This window comes from Talpa europaea (genome assembly GCF_964194135.1).
Source record: "Talpa europaea genome assembly, chromosome: 2".
NCBI lineage: Eukaryota > Metazoa > Chordata > Mammalia > Eulipotyphla > Talpidae > Talpa > Talpa europaea.
In genome coordinates, this window is record NC_140068.1 from 62,341,706 (window position 1) to 62,368,755 (window position 27,050).

At 32.5% G+C, this 27,050-nt stretch overlaps 1 protein-coding gene across 4 annotated transcripts in view; it reads left to right on the plus strand.

Moving 5' to 3' along the window:
* Nucleotides 1-27,050, plus strand: part of IBTK (inhibitor of Bruton tyrosine kinase) — a gene marked incomplete at both ends in the record, with an annotated part of 58,334 nt that overhangs the window by 25,251 nt on the left and 6,033 nt on the right. For 2 of the 4 annotated variants that reach the window (XM_084228593.1, XM_084228594.1), the window contains 14 exons: nt 339-425; nt 1,420-1,502; nt 1,586-1,623; nt 2,000-2,096; nt 6,954-7,055; nt 8,377-8,494; nt 10,984-11,044; nt 11,589-11,710; nt 12,965-13,077; nt 16,653-16,801; nt 18,566-18,729; nt 20,077-20,169; nt 20,665-20,805; nt 26,382-26,525. In XM_084228593.1, the coding sequence (XP_084084719.1) occupies nt 339-425; nt 1,420-1,502; nt 1,586-1,623; nt 2,000-2,096; nt 6,954-7,055; nt 8,377-8,494; nt 10,984-11,044; nt 11,589-11,710; nt 12,965-13,077; nt 16,653-16,801; nt 18,566-18,729; nt 20,077-20,169; nt 20,665-20,805; nt 26,382-26,525 (1,512 nt within the window). Of the gene's footprint in view, nt 1-338; nt 426-1,419; nt 1,503-1,585; nt 1,624-1,999; nt 2,097-6,953; nt 7,056-8,376; nt 8,495-10,983; nt 11,045-11,588; nt 11,711-12,964; nt 13,078-16,652; nt 16,802-18,565; nt 18,730-20,076; nt 20,170-20,664; nt 20,833-26,381; nt 26,526-27,050 lie in introns of all 4 variants that reach the window. The other 2 variants (XM_084228592.1, XM_084228595.1) reach the window with 2 other exon arrangements.

Below are 27,050 nucleotides of genomic sequence, written 5' to 3' on the forward strand. Positions count from 1 at the left end.
TTTTTGTTATTTATGATGCTTATGATCTTAGGTGTGGATGAGAGTAGGGAAGAAAGTGTATCATGTTTTTTATTTAAAAACAATGGAGGGCTTTGTGCCATGGTTTTGATTTGGTTTTTGTCAATATTTAATATATTTTAAATTCTAAATAAAGTGAATGAGAATATCTACCTTTATCACAGAGTAGGGATTCACTGAGATACACTTGTAGGTGATATAAATTATATGTCCAGATGTAAACTAATTTGTTCAGTTTTTATTGTTTGTGTAGATAAATTCACCAATTTGTTTTTATCTGTTCTTTATAGGACCAATTTGTTTTTATCTGTTCTTTATAGGTTAGATGGAGTCAGATTTGAAAATGAAAAAATTAATGTTATTGCCAAGAAACCTGGTAATAAACCAAAGCTAAATCGGAAAAAATGGTAAGTTTGGAAATGAAGATAAACTTTTCATCTCTAAATTTTGTAAACTGTGTGGAAATAAAATCCTGCATACTCACATGTGAAGCACAATGTGTAGGTAGATAACTTCTTAACTTTTTTAGTCTTCATTTCTGTCAATATTGGAGAATTGCTGAGGTAAATGAATAAAATACTAATTAAGACACTGGAGTATTTTTTTTTTAAGATTTTATTTATTTATGCGTACATGAGCTGGGGTACAGGCTGGGGGTGGGGGGGGCACACAGAGGTTTGACAAGATTCACCAGAGACAGAGTGGGGAACAGAACAGGCAGACTGACTGAAATACACTGCTGAGGGGAGCAGCGGGCAAGTCAGAAGAGATCTGCTGCACCATGTGGGTTGCTCCCTTGCTGGCTTTGAATCGTGCTGCAGAGGCTTTGAATTGCTTCATAGTGCAGTGTGTAACCCCTTGCGCCACCAGGGAGGCCCCTGAAGTAGTTTTTATTAGTTACTTTTTAATTGAAGAAAAGATTGTCAAATTTTGATTTTTTTTTTCTTATCTGAATTTAGTATCTTGTTATAGGAAATGATGTTAACAATCAAATTTAGCGTGGCAAACCTATTATCGAAATAGGTTTGATATTAAATATGTTAAAAGTTTTTGGTTTTAGGTGTTTATACTTTGTAGGTGAAACGTTTTGAAAAACTAAACTGATATTCTACATTGTGCTTAGCACAGAATAAGGTATACAAATAAGTGAATTAAAGAGGTTTTGACTATATTGTCACTGTTTTACAAGCATCTGGCCTATAATGAGAAATAGTAGGAATTTTTAAAAAATCTATATTCAGTTCCCTTTTCAAATGTTGTCTTTGTTGTAAGGCCCTAATCTTTCCTACAGTGGAGGGAGATGAGTACTTTTATTTGTGTATACCCTCTGCTACTTTTAATTGCGAGAAAAACAAAGGTAAGCCAAATTCTCTAAAGCTTCAATTGTACTCTTTTTTGCAGTTCATTTCTGTGTGATGTAACCATGAAATCAATGGATGGAAAGGAATTTCCTTGTCATAAATGTGTTCTTTGTGCTAGACTTGGTGGGTATAATTTTTTATTAGTTGCTGACTATACATTGTTTCACTATACAATTCTTACTGAGTTGAACTTTTTTTCCTTTCAGAATATTTTCATAGTATGCTGAGTAGCTCATGGATTGAGGTAAAATTTAAGTAGAAAACACATTGGCTGGTAGCCACACTTATTTTTTGGGAAATACAGTAAAGAAATTAAAAATGGGTACCTGATATTTTAGCTCAGTTTCTCTTTTTATTGGGCTTCATGTAAGCCTTCTGGAAAATAGTATCACTTAGAAATAAATGTTACTTAAAAGTTAATTCAAAATTTCCCCATTGTTATTTGGACATGTATTGGGAATGTAAGTGTGTTTCTTTTCCTTCATTCTTGATCCTTTTTTATGTTATAAGTGTGATGTTATTTTACATTTGATTCCTGTTCATAGTTTTTTGTACCAATAACCTAAATCTGAATGTAATAGTATTCTGTTGTTTAAAATAAATTATTTTACTTCATTTAGGCTTCCAGTTGTGCAGGTCTGGAAATGCCAATACATTCTGACATATTGAAAGTTATTTTGGACTACCTCTATACTGATGAAGCTGTGGTGATAAGAGGTATAGTAGTAAGAATTAAGATATTAAATCTTTTAGATGTAGTAATGGTAAGATCAACATGAATCTTAATTTCTACTTGAAATAACCCATCAACAGACTTGATTTAGAATATGTAATAGTATTGAATAATAAGGGATGATTACTAACAGTATCCTCTACTTTCTTTTGAGTTTTTACATATGATTTCCTTTAGTTTATGGACATATTTATATAGCTGATTTATTACTAATAGCTCTGTGTCTTTTTAATTGTTTATTGTGTTATTTTTATTGCAGTAATAGTTTACAACATTTTATAAAATTTGAGAGTAGGTTCACACCGCTTCAGTTGTATGTTACAACACCATGTCCACCATAGAAAAACACCCATAATCCTCCACCATATTCCATTGGGTCTCCTCCCTCCTATTGCTCCCTTCTACTCATGCTCTTCCCTGGTTGCTTCACTTCTGCAGTCAGATTTCTAGAGTTTGCTTTGGGATCCATTTGCTTAACGGATTGATTTCCAACCTGTTACTTAGAGCCTTTGTTTATCTTTGGAGCGCAAGTTGTTATAATGGAGACTGCAGAAGCCACTCTGCCTTAAAACTGATCAGTTCAGGTCATTGACTTTTAGGAAGATTATTGATACATAAATGTTAATTGACATTTTGCTGTTTATTTTCTGGATGTGTTGCTCTTTGTGTCTGTCTTTTGTTCTTACTCTCTTCCATTGTATTTTGAGAGCTGCCTTTTGTGTAGTGTTTGCATTCCATTTATCCTCTTTTCTTCAGGTACTTTTCCCCCTAAGGTTACCAGGTAGCTAATATATAGGGTTGTGTATTTAAAATCAATCTTAAGTTTAAATAAAGATAATTTTTGGTTCATTTCATCAGACCCAATTTTTATTTTCCTTCCCTCTGTATTTATTGTTTTTGCAGATTTATTCGAAGTGTTTTTTTTTTCCCTATTTTATAACAAACCCTTTAATATTTCATGCAATACTGGTTTAGAGAGATGAATTCCTTTAACTGTTGATTTGAAAAGCTCTTTATCACTCTTAAATTTTTAGTGTGAGTGTTAGCCTAACTGGATAGTGGATTCTTGGTTTGAGTCTTTCAGATCTTCGAATACCTCATACCACTACTTTTTGGCTATGAGATTGTGCTGAGAAATCTGCTGATGGTCTTATGAGCATTCCTTTGTATATGGTCTTTTATTCTTGGGGCTGCTTTTAGAATTCTTTATCTTGAATTTTTTGCTATTTTATTATAATATGTGTTGGTATACATCTGATTGAGTTTATCTTGTATGGAACTCTTTTGAGCTTCCTGGATGTCTCTTTCCTTCTCTGCTTTGGGGTTGGTCTCAGCTATTTTATTTCTTCAAATAGGATTCCTGCCCCTTTCTCTCTCTCCTACTTCTGGAATCTTTTTGAATAGGTTGTTCTTTTTGATGTTGTCTCATATCTCTTATGTTTTCTTCATTCCTTTTCTTGTTTTTTTTGCTGATATTTTTTAGACGATTTCTACTATCCTATCCTGCCCCACTGGGCTCCTTAGCCTCTTTGAATCTACTGGTGAGCCCTACTATTGCATTTTTTATTTCAACTATTCTTTATCTCTGTGACTTCTATTTTGAACTTTTTCATATTCTCTATGTCCTTGTATTTCTGATTTTGTCATTCATTGTTCTCTTAATCTCAGTAAGAGTCACTAATATTGTCACTCAATTCTTCTGGAAGTTTGGTTAGATCTGTTGAAGTAGCTTTTTTTTTTTTTTTTTTAAACCAGGGTTGTCTTGCCTCAATGATTGGGGTGATTTCCTGTTTCCTCATTTTCTTTTTTGTATGGTTTCTATGGAATAAGCTAGCTTGCTTTCCTTTCCAGTCTTTATTTAACTGTCTTGAGTTAGAATTTTAGGTGTTGGCCTTGGTTGTTGTGCTTTCTGTTGTTGTGTTGATTCAAGTTATTTCTTCATTTGAAGTGATTGGAGGACATGAGTCATGGAGATCCAAGAGTCTAGCCTTTTCTGTGTGCTCTGGGGATGCAGGTGTATGGAAATTGTTGCAGATTGCCATGGTCATATGCCTCCTTCAGCACTGCAGCTGCTTGAGGGAGTGATATGTAATCACTTTCTGGTCAAGGGTGGACAAAGCAGATTCCCCCCATTGGTGCTTCGGCCTGCAACTAACCCTTTGGCTGCAGCCTAATTTAGTTTTGCATGTTTGATAGACTGTGCCTTTCCCCCGAGGCTCAGGCACATGCACAGGTGGGGGGGGGGCATATGTTGTTGGCTCCAGCCCCAGCCAAGTACTGTGTGTAGCTTTAGACTGTAGTGTTCAGGTTGTCAGAGGACCTGCCAGAACCAAACCAGTATCTAACTAGTGCTTGTTGGACTGCTAGATTTAGTATCCTGTAACAGTTGTGCTTTTTGTTCAGTAGGGTGTTCTCTTGGGGAGTTTTATACTCTTCAATACAAGTTCCCAATCTTGTACTGCACAAGCTGGGAGCCGAAAGGGAGCCTAGATGTTGCATGTAGGAGAGGCAGTTTCTTCTTGCCACAAGGCCATCCCCAGGTAGCCCGAGTACCCCTTGCTCAGCAGGCTATGCTTTCCCCACATGTCCTGCGCACTCTGGCTACATAAGGTAGTAGGGAGGTCTGAGGAGGTCCAAGAGAGATCACTGGGGAGAGGCAGATGCCTCTTTCAAATCCCAAACCCAGTCAGTCACAGGTAGCCTGACTGTTCTTTGTTTAGCTTGTGTGTTTTTTTGTGGAAGCTTGCAATTTCTGGCTGCTGAGCTGGTAGCTGGCCCCATAGAGAGGCAGGACCCTCTTTCAGTCACCAAACCCAGCTAGCAGGAGCCACCTGCTAGCACCCTGTGATCTTCCCAGGAGGCTGTAGTAGGGAAGCACTAGGGATGATTTTGGGGACCTCTGCTGACTTCCTGTGTCATGCACAGATAACCTGAGAGTCCTTTTGTTCTGCAGACTGTACTCACTGGGGTGATTCACACTCTGGTTGTACATTTTGAGAACTACCTGGTAGCACAGAAATTCTGTGTGGAATCGGTGAATGCTTCTCTACTGCTGAAAGCAGTCACATGCTACCTGGATGCCCTTTGTTCAGCAGGGTACGCTTAACAGCAGAAAGCTTATACTCTGTGGCCATGGCTTGGGTACCTGCAGGAAAATGCACATCTGGAAGGAGAAGGGTGGTTATCACTCCCAGTGTCTTGGCATAATTACTGACACACTGTGTCTTATTCTTACCCACCCTTCCCAGTGTTTCTCTTTCCTTCCTGTGCAAGCAGTGGCCTTTACTTCCAGCTCTGCTCCAGATGTAGTTGCTCCTTATTGACATTGATCCATGATGTTTGTGAAGGAAGTGATGACTCCAGGATCCTATCAGTCTACCCTCTTTTTTCTGCCTCAGTAGTTCTGAATATTATTTAGGAGCAGTTTCTGTTGACTTTTTTCCCTTGTATGGCCCATACTAGTATCTTTCAAAATTTTTATTGAAAATTGGACATTGTACATAATACAATGTAGCAACTGTTGAAATCATGTTTTTAGCCTTCCTTTGGAGTTACTGCTTTTGCTGTTTGTGTAACACTTCTTTTTTTTTTTTTTTTTGTGGGACCCTCGCCGGTGGCCGGGATTGAACTGGTGTTGCAGAGGCTGCCCGCAGCCTCTGCAACCCAGTGCTCAACCACTGCGCCACCAGGGCAGGCCCTGTTTGTGTAACAATTCTAGAATCTGTACTCTTTGTCTTATGTGATTCCTGACATCTTTATTTGGCTTACTTAGTGGTCAGGTAATAATTAGGAAAGAATTTTCTTATGTATTTAAACCAATATATCTCCCAACCTTTGCCTAGGATCTTTTTGTGTGTGTTGGGGCAAGCCTTCAGTTCTCTAGCAGGCAGCTTACCTTTGTAAGCTGTAACTTTGACTTCCTGCTTTTGTAGAGTCTCAAATTTAGCTACATGTAAGAATTTGGGACCTTCCTAAAGTATTCTTGGACAGTGCATAACTCTCAGCAGTGGACAGCTCTCAACAGGTGTGTGGTTTTCGAGACTTACAATAATATCTCATGACTTCAAAGTTCCCTAAAGAGAGTTGTATTAGTTTGCTTATAAAATATCATTAGTTGGATGGTTTAAACAACAGAAATTTTTTTTTAAAGAGACTGGACCAGGGTCTAGCAAGTTTGGTTTCTCGTGAGGACTCTTGCTGGCTTGCACATGATTGCCTTCTCTATGCCCTCACATGACCTTTCCTTGTATCTTGTGTGTGGATAGAGAGAGGGTTGGGTGCAGGTAGCTACCTCTCTAATATCTCTTCTTAGAAGGACACTAATAGTATTGAATCAAGGTCCCGCCCTTTGATTGAATTATTCTCAAAAATTACCATCTCTGAATATAGCCTCATTGGGAATTGGATTTGAACATATAAATTTGGGGGAACACAAATATTCAGTCATGACAATATCTCTTTCCCTAGCTATTCTTAAGTTGTTTTTGATTCCTGTTTTTGTCAACCATCACGATGATTTCAGTCAGGTTTAATTTTAACAGTTTCCACTGATTATTTATAATCCTTTCAGTAAAATGCTGTTAGCATTGGGCAAACATTGAATTAGGACCGATAAAGACACAGACCTGCTAGTGGGGTTTGTAGGGATTACCAGAGAGGTCAGATGATGAAAGTCCTTTGATGATGTTGCGCAAGTTTTTTCTGCTTCCTTCTTTAGTTCCTAGTTTCCTTTTCATTATTTACACAATAATTATAATCTTCTCTGTGTTAGTGTTTTAGTTACTTGAACTTTGTTTCTAGGCATGTGTTTACAAAATAATAATGACATCTCTTTGTTTTAGAATCACAAAATGTTGACTTTGTGTGTAGTGTTCTTGTGGTTGCTGATCAGCTTCTCATAACTCGATTAAAAGAGATTTGTGAAGTAGCATTAACTGAAAAACGTGAGTAATTTTAAATTAGAATATTAGTATGTGCTTGGGTTGATCCAGGATTACTGTTTTGTTTTTTTTTTTAATTGATTTTATGATGCCCTTTATTGTAAAATGGACGTTACTTTTTGAGAGTGTATTTTGTCTTCTGTGATCACATTCTTATTTCAGAGATTGTTAAATATGCACATCTTAGAATTAATTTTTATTAAAATGACAATAAGACCTGGAATAATAAAGATGATGTGAGATTTACTTTGGAATTTTAGGGATGAGAACTAAAAGTTAGAAAATTTTAACCCTTGTACTAGTTTGTCTTGGCAGAAACTATGTTTAGCTACCCATTTCCTACAAATAGCAAAAGCTGAACATAGTTCTTATTTTTTTGTGTGTGATGATGTGTTTTAAAATCCATTTTTGTAGCAGTTTTCAAATATGAAATACAGTATTAACAATAGTCACCATGCTGCAAATTGTACTGGGTTATGCAATGTAGATGTATTTCATAGAATAATTTTAACATTTTCTTATCTTAATTTTACAGAAGAGAGAATAAGTGTGCTTTATTAAATTAAAAGAAATTTAGGCCTCCCTGATGAACTAGGGGTTAAGTTTCAGTTCTATCACCTCTACAGCCTGAGTTCAATCCTTGGCCAGGGAGCTAACCCACATAGGTTTGGGAATTGAACTTGAACGTATAAATTTGGGGGGACACAAACATTCAGTCATGACAATATCTCTTTCCCTAGCTATTCTTAAGTTGTTTTTGATTCTTGTTTTCTTCAGCCCTCATGATTATTTCAGTCAGGTTTAATTTTAACAACAGACCGTTCATCTCACTCTGCTGCTCCCCTTAGCAGTGTATTTCAGTCAGTCCACCTCTTCTCCCCACTCTGTCTCTGGTGAATCCTCTGAAACGACACAGCCTCCTCCCCCACCTCTGGCCTACACCCCAGTTCTTCTGTGCAAAAATAAGTAAAGAAAACCTTTAAAAAGAAAAGTTGTTTATCATTGAAAGTTAAAATTGTTAGATGGGAGATTATTCTAATTTGTTTGCTTTTTAAATGATATGTAATGCTCCTTCTGTATTTTCTTTAAACTGTTTCTATGTGTGCTTATTTTTCCTCATAATCAATCATTTAAAATTACTCTGGCATATTGGGATAGAAAACTAGTTCTGTATTTCCCCTAATGTAAATTATTTTTGCAAGAAAGTATTTTCAGTTTTCCTTGTTCTAAATGTTCAAACCTGACAACTTTAGAAGTAAGTATATTTCATTGTTTCATTGTTAATTTGCCTTTCATCTCATGGTAAACTTTTCTTTCTTTGTAGTTACCCTTAAAAATGCTGCTATGCTACTGGAGTTTGCAGCAATGTATAATGCTAAACAATTGAAACTGTCTTGTTTACAGTTCATAGGACTGAATATGGCAGCTTTACTTGAAGCAAGGTAGGTTGGATACATGTATTATATGACTGTTGGCAAAAGCAGTTGTTTATATATAATAGTGGGTATGTTAGTAATTTAAAAGTAAATGATGGTACATTCCAACTATGTGGAAATGGAAACTATATGGAGATACATTTATGAACAAAATAGACAAAAATCTATGCCCTCAAGAGAGTTTAGGTTCTGATTGAAAAGTTGTGTAACAGTGTTACCATACATATTTTTTTGAATGTATGCATATTTCCTTTTTTATTTAGGTTGGTAAGTAGGTAATTGTTAGCTTTAGTTTGGCAACTATGTTTTACTATTTAAGCTAGCACTTCATTACCTTACATGTAAGCAAGCATGGAATTTATTACTCATTTTCTGTTTTCTTTTAGTATTTAACCTCTTTAAGATATTTCCTATACTATTATTGATCTTTGGTTAAACTTAAGCTGTAGGAGATAGTCTGAAAAATTTGTCTAGTTTGTTGCAATTTTATGTATGAGAAGCTTTTAGTAGAAATAAATGTAATGAAATTATTATGAAAAAATGACACATTTTACATAAGAAATTAGCTAAATATATATATCCTGTTTGTAAGCTACTGTTTCTTATTGTTTGATGTTTACTTGGATGGAAAGATGATTTTGAAATCTTAGACATTTCAAAATTAGAGGGATCTTGGAAATTTCATTGTTTTCAAATGTTTCAATAATACAATTTGTAATGATATGAATTTACAATAAAAACTTGTAATGTAAAAAGTCCAAATTTGATTAACTATGAAGTCAAAGGTGAGAAAAATGAGTGTTTTGGTGAATATAATATACATTTGAGACTAGTATTATTATCATTGTACATTTTCAAAGCTTTATTCAGTTTATTTCTATATTTTGTTTTATAATACTGTGATAATAGTTACTGGTAGTACTAAATAATAGCAATAATGATAAATAATACAATAATGATAGTAATAAATAATGCCAGATAACATTCTTAAAGTAATTTCTAGATTCAGTTAATTTTCATGAAAACTTTATGAAATAGGTTCTGTTTGCAGCTTCATGTTACACATGAGAAACTCCAGGGAACTTTTTTTTGCAAAGAATCAAGAGAGTCTTGATCTATAGAGTTTATTATAAATAGTAATTTTTTTGAGAACTTACCTTTCAGAGAAAATTCTAATACATGATTTAAAATGTTCCACTATTTGTTTAGAAGTGAGTAGCTAACAGATCTTAATTGATAGTTAGAATTCAATTTATAGGAAATTCTTATAACATTTTAATGCATTGGTATTATGTGAAAAATGCTTTTCTTTTTTATCATCATTTCATAAAGTTTTAACTTTAGCTGAGTCATAATATAGAAACTTAAATTTATTGAGGCAGATGATACTGATTTTTTTGATACTTTAACAAATTTTATTGACACTAGCAGTCACTAACTGCATGTTTTTATACAAAAACTTGAATTTATTTTCAACATTGTAAAATGAGTATAAGAATATATACAAATACAATTTAATGTTATGAGATATTTAAAATGTCATTTTAAAATGCCTATGGTATTTTAGTGACAGAGCCTGGCTAGAGTTTCAGAATGGTTTCATTTCTTCATTGACATTGCATTAGTAATTCTGGTTATTTTCCTACCTTGTATTTCCAAATTAAACTTATTTATTTTGTTAGATAAGAATCAACCAAAATGTAAAACAAGTATCAAATCTAAAATATTGGAAAATCTCTCACCCTACTGTTGTTAATTACTGTGTTGTGACAAGTTTGTCGGCAGAGTTGTTTAATAAAGGATGGCACTTGTGCTGTGGTGATGATTTTACTTGTATAGTTTTAAGTAGACATGCATAAATTGTTTTAAAATAAAGACATAAACTTAGCCATTGCTAAATAAAGAATCGTTTTGCCAGAAGTGTAAATAAATCTGCACAGGGATATTAAAAGGAGGACAACATTAAAATTTTAGTAACATCAAAAGTTAATTATCCTCAAAGTTATAAAAAGTAGTTTGGTACAGATTTGAATGTGCGTGTGGTTTTGTATTAGCTTTCAGATTGCAAACTTGGTTTAAATTTTCACTGATGCCTTTAAGTACTTTTTTAGAAACTAACTAACATCCAAAAAAGTAAAGTAAGTTGCCCAAAGGCATGCAGGTTATTTTCCTAGATAGAATTCAGGTATCTTGATAAACTTTCATTCTGTTGATGTAGTTGTTCTTCTGTAGTTAGAGTGTAATTTGAGGGGCATGAAGGTTGGAAAAGGAATAGTTGCCATTTTGTTATGCCATTTATAAGAGATACTTGACTTATTCAAGATATTTGTCTAACATGTTTGCTGTTTATTAGAAATATATTAACCACACAAATTTTTAAAAATTTTAGTAGTGTAATGTTAGTACTTCCAAAATAACTTGAAAATTGAGTTGTTTGAAAATCTTGACGGGTATTAAGTTATTGAGTCTTTAGAATTTTGTATTTTATATTTTAGGTCTCTTGATGTTTTGAGTGATGGCGTTTTAAAGGATCTTTCTTTGTTTTACCGTAAAATGGTAAGGTTTGTATTTGTTCAGTGAGATTGGCTATGGTATTATCAATAAAAGTAGTATATTAGGTTAGACTTCTTAATGGAAACTTTTCATAATGAATTCTTATACATTAATGTCTTAAAATTGAGGACATAGGATTTCTTTATAGATCATAGAGATGTGTGATAATCAAAATTTACTATATTTAATAATAAAATTAGTATTTGATTCTTCTACAAATAAAGGTTATAGAAAGCTTCAGATGGTCATTATTTTCATCAAAGCTCAGGACTGTAAAACATTGATTCACATAACAAAGAAATGAACTAATCTGTATTTGCTAATAAAGGGGAGGTTTTTTGTTTTTTGTTTTTTTTTTCTTTCAGTTTCATGGAATAAGCCAATCAGTCGAATCAAATTTTTGTCCACTGTACATTTAGGAAATGATTGAGCATCCCCAACTTTTTCTAGTTAATGTCACCACATAGTAAAACAAATGGGCTATTATACCTATTTAAAAAGAATCTTTATAAATTTTATGTTTAAAAAGTGACATTTTTTCCTATAGATTCCAGCAATGGATAGACGACTCATCACACCTTATCAGGATGGACCAGATATTAGCTATTTGGAAGTAGAAGATGGAGATATCTTTTTGAAAGAAGGGATAAATATAGAACAAAATTATTCGTAAGCTCTTTTTCCCCCTTCCTCCTTTTTTTTTCTTCTCCACTCAATGCATACACCGTGATCTTAGACACTTTCATATTGATACTTAAAAAAATTGAAAACCTGATATGTATTTATCTTCATTCTTAACTTTATTTTAATACAAAGAATATGCATAATTAATATTTGCAAATATAAGCAAATGTAAATATCAAAGGACTATAATTCTCACGTTAAACATGTTGGGGTATTAAGTGCATCTATTTAGTCACTTTTGCAAACACTACTGAGATTATACTTAAAAAATAAATATATTGCATTAGGGTGATTTAGAAAAGACGATTTTTTTGTGATTCTTTCAAAGAGCATTGATCTCAACCTATAACCTATTCAATTAAGTGATTACCTTTTCTTTACTTAGACTAGAAATTTGCCCTCTAGAGAGGTTAAGCCAGAGATACTCCAGAGAGGAGTATATCAGCCACTTCTCAGCATTCTTTAGATAACTGGTTTCAGTGATATGATGTGCAGTGACTGACATTTGGAAGTCCTCCAACAAAATCTCACATAAATATATATGCCACTATGGTTATATAATAGTCAAATGTGTAGCTTGCTGAAAAACTCTCTTTGGGTTTCTCTTTGGGTTTTAGTGATCTTTATTTGAAATCCCTTTTTCCTAGAGTTTGGTATTTGGCATTTGGGATATTTGTAGCATAGGTATCTGACTTAGATGTATGACATTATATTAAAATTTATAATAAATTAACGACACTGACAAATACTTTGGCCTCTACAAAATAATATTCACAATTGACCTGCATAATTGTGGATAAAATACATAATGAGACCTCTAATTTTCAGGTAAAACAAAAGTTTCAGTCTACATAATTTTAATTTTCCTTTAATTCAAAAAATTAAGCTTTTCCTGAAATGCTTTCAAAATTACCACCAAATAGTTCTATTTCAAGATCACAGTTCATAATAGCTTGTGTGTAAACATTTGTAGTATTTTTCTTTTCAAAGTATTTTCCTATAGATATACCATCTTGTTTGTTACTTTCACAGAAATGCTAAGATTAGAACAAGTAATAATTTAAGCTGATGTGAAATTAATTTGCTACAGACCTCCTAGATAAAGGTGACTAGTGTGTGTAACCTTATATGTTTTCTATTTCACTGAAATGCTACAGTCTTTGATTAAAATGTATAGTTCTTCTAGAGTCACATCTCTAATTTGTATGTAGAAAATGACTTATGTTTGCTTTTTCCTAGGGAGAATATGTTCAAGAAGGCAAAAACAAAAGCAAAAAAGAAGCAACGTAAGCGTTCAGATAGCTCTGGAGGTTATAACCTTTCAGATATTATTCAGAGTCCACCATCTACAGGTCAGAGTCCACCATCTACAGGTTAGTAGGATCTATTTTCTGATCTGCTATTTCATATCTCTATTCATTATCTAATTCATGTAGGATGTATTAAATACTGTTATATGCCTTCTGCCTGGGCACTGAAATAGCAAATAGCCCTTGTCTTAGGGCGCTGTAGAAAATGGTAGTACGTTATAAGTACTGTTAAGTTTTCATTGGGTGTACAAAAGTGTTACCCAAACTTGCCTAAGGTCAGGAAAGACCTCTAAGAGGAAAGTGATACCTGAGTTGGACCTTTAAGAATGAAGAGAAATTGTCAAGCAAAGTAGGCAGAAAATATGTAAAGGGAACAATAAGTTATAAGTTCAAAGGCATTAGAACTGTACCTTTTTTGTGCATATGGTGCAACTTAGCCACACAGGGTTTGTGTAGGTTGGAGATGACTTTGAGAGGATCAGACTTGAAAGCTTATTGTGTACGAAAGTAAAGAATTTAAGTTTTATTCTAAAGGTTATCAGTAACTTTGGTGAATTTTTAAATCAAGGTACAACTGGGTAAGTTTTGTTTTCGGAAAGACTTCCTTGCTCACTATGGTACAGGGAAGTGTTTATCCTGGGTAAAAACATGACAGATATTATCAGGTGAATTCAATTCATATACATCAGTACTTCAAGTGAGATGCCATTCTTGTGCATAGAAGGTTAAAATCTAGTAGTAGACTGTAGCTCATTTTGTATGTAGACGTGAGCATCTTTGAAAGTAAAGGTGATGTATTTTTCTTGAATTTTTTCCCCAGCTTTTTATTTTGAAAATATTTCACTTACTGAAAAGATGAAATAAAAATAACATGAACATGTATATAAAATACCCATCACCCAGATTAAGAAGTCTTAGGAAATTTGCTTTTTCCTGCAGACTTTCTGTTGAATACATAGTGTATATTGTACATAGACAATAATTGTTTTACTGATTCACTTGGAAGTTGTAGACATGACCCTTTCCCCAGCTCTAAATTTCTTAAGAGTAAGGGTATTCTATGCAACCAAACTACCAAACCTAATACAATTAGCATTAATTCATTAATATTATCTGCTATTACATTCTGCATCCAAAGTTCCGTAATTGTCTCCCAAATTGTTATAAAGCTTTTTTTGTTTTAATCTTAAAAAATGTCTAGTGTTCTATAAAAATTAAACTTGCCTTTTGCTTGTTAATATCTTATATAGAGCAGCACCCCTCACACATCTTTTTGTTAACCAAATTTCAGGCCAATAGTACTATATCGCTTTCAAGATTCATCTAATTAAATGCAAATGAAAATGTCTAACTTTTGAATAGTATTTTTTTAGATAAAAACATGAAGTATGACAGTAAAATCATGAAATTACAATATGGCTTTGAGAAATGGTAGATACATATATAGTAGTTAAAACATAACCTGGGTGCAATTTTTTTCAGCAGTACTTTCATAGGCATCCTTCATACAAGCAACTTTGAAAAATAGAAGCATAATTGTTTTGTATTCTTGTGGAAAAAAAAATAGCTATTCAGCGCAAAGAATATCTTTTTATATATAATAAGATACTTCAAGTGAGGTATTTGACATGTTTAAAAAGCTCAAATGGAGAAATGTCAAGAATAGTTGTTTCAGATAACAAATTTTTATTTATTTTTAAGATTTATTTTATTTATTTATACAAGCACTGGGTACAGTCAGAAGCGCGGGAGGGTGAGAGAATTCACCAGAGCCAGAGCAGGGAACAGAGCAGGCAGAAGGACCGAAGTACACTGCTGAGGGGAGCAGCGGGCGGCAGGAGAGGTCTGCGCGCCATGTGGGACCCTCCTCTGATGGCCGGGGAAGCTGGGGATCGAACCAGCAACTGCAGAGGCTGCAGGCAGCTTCGCAACCCAGCGTTCAACGACTGCGCCACCAGGGAGGCCCTCAGATAACAAATTTTTAAAAGATAATATACATGGTTAATTATTCACTAAAGATAGGAATCTGGTGAGGTAGTAAATGGGTAAAACTTATCTTAGAATCTTTCAAAATTAAATATCCTTTGAGTTTGTTTTCTGTGTTGTAAGGATTACCACTAGTACTTGGAAGGAGCATAGTTGGGTTGATGGAATGATGAATGAATGGATAGACAGCAATGAGATTAGTAATTTTCCAGTAACCTAGAAAATTTAAGGAAAAAGCAGATATTTGGTTTGTTTTAAATAGTGCTATTGTTAGCACATGTGTTAGAGTCTTAGCATTTCAGAGCTGGAGGAGACATTAGTAATGAGCTAATTTAGGATTCTTCCTATAAAGCTGCGGAAATAAGCGATTCGAGGTAGTGAAAGAAATAAGTGGAATTTCTTGATTCCAATTCCATATTCTTTCTGCTGTACCATTCTTCCTATTCTTCCTTTGGCCAAAGCAGATAATGATTACACAGTTAAACTTAATTGGAGGCCATAGAGATTCTTCTGGAAGAAAATTTAATATGAGGCAAATTTCATCAGTAGTATGAAGGCTTAGCATTTGTCTTAATCCTTGAAGTAAAAAGAGTGAAATTGTTTTTAACCACAAATCCTCTTTATTTATTTGGCTTTTGGGAGCATTCCAGTATTAAATATACTTTCTTAGAAAAAATATTATTAAAAGATTGTGGTTAAAAAAGTTTATTTCCAAACTGTATTAGCTATGAAGTACAAAATGAACAAAGATAGTATATTCTGTCAGTTATTTGCTTTAAAGAAAATAACATTTATTTGAATGTTTGAGATAATTTAAAAATAAAATTACTAATTGTAGAACTTTTTTTATGATGAAATTTTACCTTTTAGTTACAGCTCATGTGATATTTTCTTTTCCTATGTCATTTAGAATTTACTAAGTTTGAAATATGAAAATAAATGCCTGAACCTTAGCAAAAGTTTACTTTTCACTCCCTTTATATTGAAATTATTCTGATCTGCTAATAAAGCTGGATAACCAGGTATGGCAGAGAGATAGTTGTTTAGCTTGCATAAGGGAAGAAATGATATATACATTTAATAACAATCCTTTTGCTTTCTTTAGGCAATAAACTAATTGAAAATAGCTTTCAATAGATAATATTTTTTACAGAATGAAAAACCCTCAAACAGGCCACAATTTGCTTCAGTGAGCCTTTGCTGGTTGGCCACTGTGCTGGCTACAGGAGAGTTAGAAGGCTAAAATGCTTCTAAGAATACGTAATGGGGGACCAGATCCCCTCTGCCTAGTATGGAAATTTCTATACAGAGAAACAGATGAGAAATAGAAAGTGAAGCAGGCTGTAGTTAGTTAATTTTGTCTTCTTTATGGAGTGAAAAGTTTCTGAATTACTCTTTTAGTAGATCCCAAAGAACTGTCTTCCTTAGTCAATTTGTATATAATTAAAATGAATAAAACATAAGATTTCCATTTCAGATTTTCACATCAGCTGATTGCTTTCTTCTAGCTGGTTTACAGTGAATATAATTGTTATTAAATCAGGATAAATGGAAGCTTTTAGCTTTATTTGGTTTTCAAATATATATTTGTTTAATATATCCATTGAAATTTTTGAAATTTTACCTTTTAGGATTATTAAAGTCCGATAAGACCTATTCTGTGGAATCTCTTCCAGAACTGTTAACATCAGACTCTGAAGGAAGCTATATAGGAGTGGGTAGTCCTAGAGATTTACAGTCTCCTGATTTCACAACAGGATTTCATTCAGATAAGATTGAGGTTTGGTTTTTTTTTTTTTTTTTGCTAATGCACTGTTCTCTTAATTTTAGGTCTATAAATAAGTTTATCTTAAGTTTTTTGTTATTTCTTGCTCTGACTTTTAAACACTTTCCCAGCTGGTTTGTAAGGAGATACTAATGATACAATAAATGGTAGTGGTAGTTTTGTCAGTTTTACATAATGTTTCTAGCTTTAAAGATTTTAGTGGCAGTTCTGAACCTTTTATGATGTTATATTTTTAACCTTTCTGCAATTAAAATATAATGTTGATATAAAATATAGCAACACTATACATTGAAAAATATATAGGTAAGTCAGAATTTTATTTTGAAATGTCAGTTAACATAAGCTACACACTGTCAATGAAAGTTATTTTGAAATTAACACTGATGTCAAATTCTGCTGTCTTTCTTCCATGTTAACTGGCAAAACAATCTGAGTTCTAGTCTAACTTACTCCGAGTTTTGCTATTTTTTCTTTTAGATATCTCTTAACATTTTATTTCATAATTGTTGATCTATAGGGAAGGAAATGTATAACTTAATAGTTTTTTTCTCTGACCCTTGTACATCTACAAAACATACTAGGGCAATAGAATGTTACTCTGTCTAGAATCTTAGAATCTTTGCATTTTTTTTTCCTTTTAGTTTTTATTATGCAAAAGTTTTGGGGTAATTCATTTAACACCGAGTTTGGTCTGGAACACATTGAAGTTTAACAGAAGATTGAAGCAGGTTATGAATGCCTGGCATTAACAGAAGAATTTATCATAACAGTGAACTTTTTTTTTTCCCTTTATTTTTTTAAAGATTTGTTTATACAAGCACTGGGTACAGTCAGAAGCGGGGGAGGGTGAGAGAATTCACCAGAGTCAGAGCAGGGAACAGAACAGGCAGAGTGATGAAATACACTGCTGAGGGTTGCAGCAGGCATGGCAGGAGAGGTCTGCGCGCCATGTGGGACTCTTGCCAGCGGCTGGGGATCGAACCGGCGCTGCAGAGTCTGTGGGCAGCTTCGCAGCCCAGTGCCCAACCGCTACACCACCAGGGAAGGCCCAAAAGTGAACATTTTTAAAATAAATTCCTTGATATATTGTAGCAACAATATATTTTGTAGTAACAATATATTCAGGGTCTCTTGAAGTATTTAGTAGTTACTTTTATTGATATTTATATTCAGAATGAAACATGACATTTATACTTCATTATCTTTCATATTAAAGTCATGGACACTAATTTTAGGGTTATTGCTTCACATCTTATTTGAATGACTTACTAACATTTTGTTTAATGCTCATGTGCATTTTGCACAGTAAGTACAATATGCAAACTTATTTCTCTGAAAATTATTTCCCAAATTCACAATTACTGGATTAGTCACTTGTACAGTTTGAAAATTGGTATAGGCGCTACTTTATAAAAGAATTGAACCTGATGTAGGATTTTACTTTTTTAAAAAATACTTTGATTTGCTGATTGTTTACATAACTGAAGATTTTACTTTTTAACATAGTGTATCTATATCATTAACCCTTTGCACTCCAAACCATTTTATGACATTTTGATTTAATTTCTTGTGCCATTTCAAGATAAAACTTCAGGGAAACATGCATGTCTCAAAAAGTTGCGTTGAAATAACCTCAATTCCCCATAATCACCAATGAATTCCGATGTCCCCTGAGAGGGGACAGTGGAGTGCAAAGGGTTAAGTACTATATATTAACTACTGTACTAGGCGTCTATTTACTTGTTTTTCTCCTCTCAGGGGAAAGTTAAACAATACATTAATGGCACACCTCCTACATATTCTAAGGAAGATTTAAAACCATGGGAAAAGTCACCAAAACTTAAAATATCTGCTCCACAGCCTATTCCCAGTAACATATTCGATACTACAAACTCTTCCAGTTGGGTTACTAACTCTCTGAGGTAGGATTTTCATTTTGTTGTGTACTTGTTCATCTGAGAAATATAATTTTTAGTCAAAAAAATTTAAGGAAACATTTGAAAAATATTAGTATAAATATTAGTTTTATGTAATAGAAATTTATGAATATAACCTAAGTACATATAAATAGCTAATCAGCTAAAAGAGGCTTTTTTTCCCCCTAGACTGTCAAGGAATCCTAATACTCAGCTTTTTTTTTTTTTTTAGGATAGTATAGAGTAGTTAAAACTCCCATTTAGGAAGACCATTTTCTCATTTCTTGGCATACTTTATCATTTTTTTTTAGTACATTAAGGTGTTTAATCAAGATCATGGTTCCAGAGTGCATTTTTGTTCAGGTATTCATTTAATGTTACACTGTGATTTTTAACTTGCCTCTTTTTAAAAAATTTTTAAAGCTGAAGTAGATATAACTGAAACATAGTACTCTTGAGTTCTTGTTAAACATTTGTACTATCTAGCCACTTGTGAATTATGATGCCCAATTTATGTGGCTTCATTATCAGGTAGTTCAGAAATTGGTCATCATTGTGCTGCCTGTCTAAATTTCTATTTTCTAAAATTGGAGCATATAAAATTTGTGGGGATACTTAGACGCAACTTCTAATTGCTAATTTTAGAATTTTTTTGTTAAACATGTTTTAAGAATAACTTGGTGTAAAGTCAGCAAAACAATTTTGAAATTGTTTATTTCAGTACAGTGTCCATTGATAAAGGGCTTAGCAATATGTGCTAAGCATCCTCAGTATGAACATATACATACATATTTCTATATCTGTTCTGAAATATCTAATAGAAATTATAATTTTTTAGAGAAAATAAAACAGGTTATACCTTAATATGTAATCGTAGACTTCATTTAGATCAGAAACTATTTCTAAAAAATATAGAAATTTTTTCTTCTTACAGCTATCTCTGGTGAGTCTTTAGTATTGTTGAGCATTCCCAAGTTTTTCCATTAACTGGTCATTTTTAATTTCATTAGGGTTAACATTGGTAAAAATTGTTAGAAATAAAGGAAAAAAAAAGGAAAAAATAGAATTCTCAAGTTTCATTTATCATAAAGGATGGGAATTTAAATGGAAGTTTAGTTGAGTTTCTGCTGTATCATTTAATATTATGAGCTTCACTTGCATTTTAGTATTTATGTATATATGTAAGAATGACTTTCATTCAAAATATGCTTTTTTAAGTTGGCTGCAACTGATAGATCTAAATTGCTCTCACATTATCAGTCTTACATAAAATTTAACTTTTCAGTAAACTTTGGGAATTAGGTTTCATGGATAAATGAATGTGTTATAAAGTAACCTTTGTATGTGTTTTAGTCCTATCAGCCCGCCTGTTACGGATCTCAGAACTATCATGCAAATTGAAGAAAATAGACAAAAGTGTGGAGCTACACCAAAGACAAATTTGGGGTTGGTTAAAAATCATAAAATAGCAAAGACTATGTTGTGTTATATTTCTGCCCCAAAGAATTGAAAGATGTGTACTGAAATTATTCCTATTTTTTATATTTGATATTAATGATAAGCCCTTTTCTAGAAAATTTTGCCTTGTAACTTTTTTTAAATATATGAAGAGTGAATTGGGTTGACTTGTATTCTTGTGGAACATAGCATTCCATGTCAGAAACTTGTCTCTAAAGTGATCACTGTGGACTATTTTTGATGCAAATGTGTTAGTAGCTGGACTGATAACAGATATTGGTTGATCATTGTCACTGTTGAAACTTGTCATTTTGATCCAATAATATTAAAATTACATTAAATGCAAAGAAATGTAATTCCCTATAACCTTCATTATGCAGAAATTAATCCTAATAGGTTTAATTTCTAGCAACATGATTTCTCATAGAGTTAAAATTTTTCAGAAGCAGTGAAACTAATTGGTTAATTTAACTTTATTTCTAGGAAAATGACGTCTCATGGTAAACTTTCTCAGAAACAAAGAAAAATGATTGCAATGATTACCAAAGAAAATAATTCAGGAATGAATAGCATGGAAACAGCTTTAACCACTCCTTCAAAATCCCCAAAACCAGCAAATGCATGGTATGCTTTAATTTTCATTATAAATAAGTACAGATCTGTGCATAGCTTTTAAGATAGTTTTTTGATTTCTGGATTCCACCTCCCTCCCTGTGTTTCTAAAGTCTTCTAAAATATTTCATTCCCCTCTTTGCTTTTAAAAAAGTTAAAAATTGGAACTTGGGAAGTGAAACTTTGTTTTGACATCTACATCATAATTTTCAAATTTTTTTGTGTGTAGATAAAATTTTTTAAGTGCTCTAGTATGTTGCTAAAACAATTTTAAAAAGCAATCTCTTTTCCCCCATTTTTATAAAACAGAAAATTTTTATAAACTTTTTTTAACCTTTATTTCTTTGTCTTTTTTTGTGCATTATGAATATCTGTACAGGGTTTTAGTCATAGCTTGTTACTTTTTTAAGCAGATACATTAATGGATATTGCATTAGATAAACTTTCTCAATCTGAATGTGGCCGCATTAATGGGAATAATATCCAGAGATCACATAACAATTTTGGAACATGTAAAAATAGGTTGCACTTCCTGCTCCCACCCTCCCTTTTCCTTGTAACTTATAATAATTGGAAACCAGTTCTAGAGAAGTATTTGCATGATGTAAAAGGCAAAGTGAAGAGTAGAGATCAGAGGAACTGTTTCTTCCACAAGTATTACACAGTATCTGAGAAGCAGTAACTTTGGTCTGGGGAATCACTTCATGGCTTCTAGTGTCATATTTTCCTTATAAGAGGGAATAATTTTCTCAATTGAAATATAAGTTATTTTGAAGAGTGGCAACTCTGAGTATTTGAGTGCCACCACTGGCACAAAATTAATGTAATGTCTGTCAGAGCCACTACTAGAACCAAAGCATGATTGTAGAAAAAGTAAAACAGGAGCTTGGAAACCCAAAGAAAAAAACAGTAAAAGTTGAGATTTGGGGTTTAATAAAATATTTTTTAACTATCAGTATTTGTTGAATACCTTCTACATGCCAGGTACTCTGCTAGTTCTGCTGATAAGGCAATATACAAGATTAATTTGGTCAGTGTAGATTTTATGGAATAGCTGCTACAAAACTGAATTGTATTTTTTTCTTAACAAAAAGGATAAAAAAGCCAAAAAATTATAGATTAGTTCTCAAGATATTAAATATATTGCAATTTTGGAGAATTAACTAAGCACTGAGGAAGCTCTGGAGGGAATATTTGGTGTGCTATTTAGGAATTTACATTTAGCCTAAATGGAAATAATTCTTATTTGGCTATAGAATAATTTATTGTATATTACTTTTTTTTTAAAGAATTATTTATACAAGAGCTGGGGTACAGGCCAGAGGCGTGGGAGGGTGAGAGGATTCACCAGAGACAGAGCGGGGTGCACAACAGCCAGACGGTCCGAAAGCACTGCTGAGGGGAGCAGTGGATAAGACAGGAGAGGTCTGCCACACCAAGTGGGTATCCCCCTGGCTGGCCAGGAATCAAACCCGCACTGCAGAGGTTGTGGACAGCTTCACAGCACTGCGCTCAACCCGCTGTGCCGCCAGGGAGACCCATATTAATCATAAATACATACAGTGTAAATTTATGTAGTATGTGCTTGAGGAAATTAAAAATGAAATAGGTTTCCCTCAGAATCTCCCTTGTAAATGTCGGTCTGTAAAATATTGATAGAATTTAAATTTTACTCTATATTCATTATCATAGTGATTTTAATTTATCTGCTTTTTTAATACTTCATAAAAATATATACTCTTTTGAAGAATCATTTGATGTAATTTTCTTAGATGTCTTTATACTATGTTTATCTAAATAGTAGGGTTAATAGGCAATTAGCAAATCACAAATTAGCCCTCTTAGTTTGTTTTTACTTAACATTCATTTACCTAGTTTATATGACCCTCAGTGTATAGTTGTATTTTGCTCCCTGCGGTTAGGTGTGGCAATGTTAAGTGTTAAAGATAACATTTTCTTGAATTAGAGTTAACCAGTTCAATTTTAAATCCCAAATCTATAGGATTTGGCCACTTTTTATTGTCAAGTGTTTTACTTGAGAAATGCTATACTATTTCTCCAACTCATCTGGAGTTAAAGAATGCACAATATTTGTGATCAGACTTGATGTATGAATTAATTCTTGAAAATTTCATTTCAAACTAACCTGTAAGTTATACACCAATTTCAATTATTTAACTTTTTAGAGCAAGAAATTTTATTCATTAAAGCAAAATTTTCATGATTGTGTTAGCTATGGATCACATTTTTGATTAATTTTTTATGTGGCTACAAATGCTTCTCCATAAAGTTTCCCTGATGCTAAGCTGGAAAATATAGCCAGTCTATGAACTGGGAAAGTAAAATTGTGGGATAGTTATCAGACACTATTTTCAGTTGTGCCATTATCAGTAGAAAGAATAACAATTCTTTTAAACAAATCCGTATAACACATTTTATAGGTAACTACATGATTCATGAACATGTGAGTTTAAGGTATTTTATAAACACTCTCACCTATATGGAGTCTTAAGGAGATAATATTACCACAATTAGGAGGCTTCAAATTACCACTAGGGGGAATATAATAACTTGTGCTTTTTTTATACAGATCATTACGAGTTTCAATGTTTAGAAACGTGAATTATTTACAGAAGATATTCAACAGATTTTCCTGGCAAGAATATTTGCCAGCAGTGTTCCCAATTGACTAGTGATATATTGTACTTTATACAATATTTGTTTGCCAATAGGAACTTGGAAGTATGTGTGTTTTATGGGGGAGAGAGTTGGTAAGGAAATGAGTGATTATATTTATATATATAAAATATATATAAATGTAATTTTTTGTTCTATGTGTGTGTCTTTTGTATGTGATAATGTCTAAGTCGTTAGTTCCATTTGAAGAATTTTTAATATGAATACATTAGTAGGTCATGTTTCTGATACAAATCTATAAAGTTCATATGATTTTAGATTTTACTTAGGGTAAATGACTTAAATGTGGGCACAACAGTAGAATAGAATGATTACGTTCTAAAGTGAATCTTTGCCTGAACTGTGGCTCTATTACTTAGTAGCAGTATGAGCTTAGATTAGTTATTGTCTTTTGTTGTCAATAGGGCTGAAAACAATACCTGTTTCACAGGTGTTTTGAAAAGATTGCACTGAATCATTGCATGAAATACTTTTAGCAAAACATTTTCAGCATTGTACAATCAAATACACAAATGTTAGCTGTTATTATTTAAATAAATTGTAACTTAATTTATAATGATCTTTACATAGTAATAGTTTTCGTGAATTTTTTTAAAGGAAAAGCTTATATGAGGCAGACAGTTTACATTGTTGTAACCTTTGAGTAATTAGACATTTCTAGCCAATTTTGGTATGAATAGATGCTTAGCTCATACACTAATAAAACTAAGTATGAATCATCATTTTCCTCCCATCTGTTATCTTTGGCACTTTGTAATATTGTGTTGATTCATTTTGAAGGGCAATGGTAGACTAGATGGCAAAGGAAGAGTTATAATGGTCATTAAGAACTGGATTTGCATTCCAGCCCTGCTGTATTTCTGAAATTTGGTTGTTCTTGCCTGTTAAATATAAATGGTGACAAAAATACTCATCTTTTAGTATTGTTATAAGGGTAATAATGCATGTATAAGTATCTTATAAATATGGTTTGGTGATTAGAGTCAGGTACAAATGAGCTATTCAAACAGGCTATAGGATTTTAGAAGACTGCTGTTTTATAGGGTACCCCAAATAGGTATGAACTCAACCTGGGTATGTATTTTATGGTTTCTTCAAAATATAAAATAAACTTTTTGGGAAATTAGCTAGCAGTTGTGCTCACTAAGATGACTACATCTTCTAAGAAATAAAGTGGGGAAAAAATTAGGAAATTTCATTTTAGAATGAAGCAAAATTGTGAAATAGCTATGATAAAACAAGTATCAAAAACATTTTCAGCTTTCATATAGTACAATATTAAACTTTAGGTGTTTGCAACAAATTGACAATCTTTAGAGAATTTAGCCTCCTAAAACAAAAGCCACATAAGATTAGTTAAAATCTTTCAAAGATTTTTGTTTAAAATGAAGAGTATCAGTTTTAGCAAATTCAGATTTTAAAAGAACTAAATTATTTTTTGTTCATACAGATTTTTTAAAAAATGAATTTGTTAGATTTTTATGTAAGAATAGAACTGATAAACATAATGTCTCAACTAGTACCTTTTCTTACTAATTAGAAACAAAAGATCACATTTTTCGCCCAGAGATAAATAAGGGGTATTTTATGTGAAGTGAAAATCAACAAAAAGCACATAAGTAATAATACAAATTACACAATTGTCTCTTTTTTTATAGTTTAACATTCACATATAACACTGCCATTATGGGATTTCCATAGGCTTGGGGGAAAATTTCTTGGTGTCAGATAATGTTTTGCAAATACCTTGTTATCTTAATGATGTCTTCTGTGATGCAGTTTTTAATTTAAATTCTTTATTTGATGGTTATTACTGTCTCGCCCTAAGAAACCTTTGCTTACCAAATTATAGTCTTTTTCTAGAATATTTAACTTTTGCATTAGGTCGATGATCCATCTTGATTTAGTGTGGGGTGAGATAAAAAGTCAACTTATTTTTCTTTCTAGAAACCCTTATTATAGAAACACTTCCCACTGAATTGCTTTGGCAATTCAATTATCAAAAGTAAAATGGCCATATAGGTGGGTCTGTTTCTAAGCTCTCTGTTGTGTTCCATTATTTGTTAATCCTTGTCAGTTTCACGTTGTCTTAATTACTGTACCTTCTTCCAAGTTTGTATTTCTTTTTTAAGAATACATTGGCTAATATAGGTTTTTGTATGCCCATATAAATTTTATAATCAATTTGTAAATTTCTACAATACCAAGATTGGTGAAATTAATTCAATTTTATGAGTATATATAGGTCTGTACAGATTTAGTTTTATTTTTGGTAAGTTTTTTTTTTTTCAGGATATTCGTCCATTTCATGTAAATTGCCAAACTATTTGCATACTTAAAATTTTCAAGATTTTCTTGTTAGCTCTAGTATGCTTTTTTTTGTATTTATCTTTTTGGGGGTTTGCTAAATTTCTCAAATTTTTAAATTTGTCTTCCATCAAATTTAGACATTTTGGCCATTGTTTATTTAAATATTACTGCCATCTCTTTTCTCCTTCGGAACTCCAATTATACTTACAAAAGTCCTTTAGATAGTTATCAAATAAATTGTTTTTTAAATATTGTATTGTTTTTGAATTTCTATTTTTGTGTTTCATGGTATCTTCCTCTGCTGATCTTACTTCAATTTGTTCTGACTATATTTTTTGTTGGTACCTGAGGCATAGTTATAAATAGCTGTTTTTAATATTACTGATTTAAACATCTGGGTTATATCTAGTGTTGTTCTTCATTGATTGTTTAGTTCACAATTGAAAGCAACAATCTAACTGCATTGAAAACTGTATAATATTGTAAAATTCTTGGTGTATCTTCTCCATTGTACCTTTGTAACTTTCAGCAATGACCTTTTAAAAAATATGTTTTCACATGATTTGTCTTATCTGTTACAGGACATCTCTACATTCAGTTTCACCCAAATCATTCCAGGATTTCTTAGAAGAAAAAAAATCTATTACTGATCACAGTTCAGGAGATCATGTCAAAAAAGTTTGTTTTAAAGGAATAGAAAATTCACAAGCTCCAAAAATTGCAAGGTAGTAAAATTAACTTATTTTCTATCTTAAAATGTTCTGAAATAACATTTAAAAAGTTATGAGGCAGATTTTTATACATTTCTTACATTTAAAATTAACATGTCTGTTCTTTTTTAAATTTTTAAGCATCATTGTGGTATAACTTAAACTTTTGACATATGTGAATACCCATGAAACCACCAAGAACTGGGTATAACTCATTCTGAAGTTTCCCCATACCTCTTTGTATTTATTGTCTTCCTTTTCTATTTAGATATTCAGAAACTCAAACTTTCTTTAAATCAAACAATATTTCCCTCATAACCCTCTTTGAAAACAAAATTAAAAATATAGACAAAGCATAAAACAACTCATTCTTCCTGATTTTCCTTTCTTGGTAAATGGCATTTGAAAGCTTCTTGCATGTCCATCTTCCTCATCTATCACAGGCCTTGCAAGTTTTATCTCTAATATTTCTTAAATTTATATACTAAATTATTTTTTATACTGCCATCAACCTCACTCAGACTAATGTGAATTTTTATC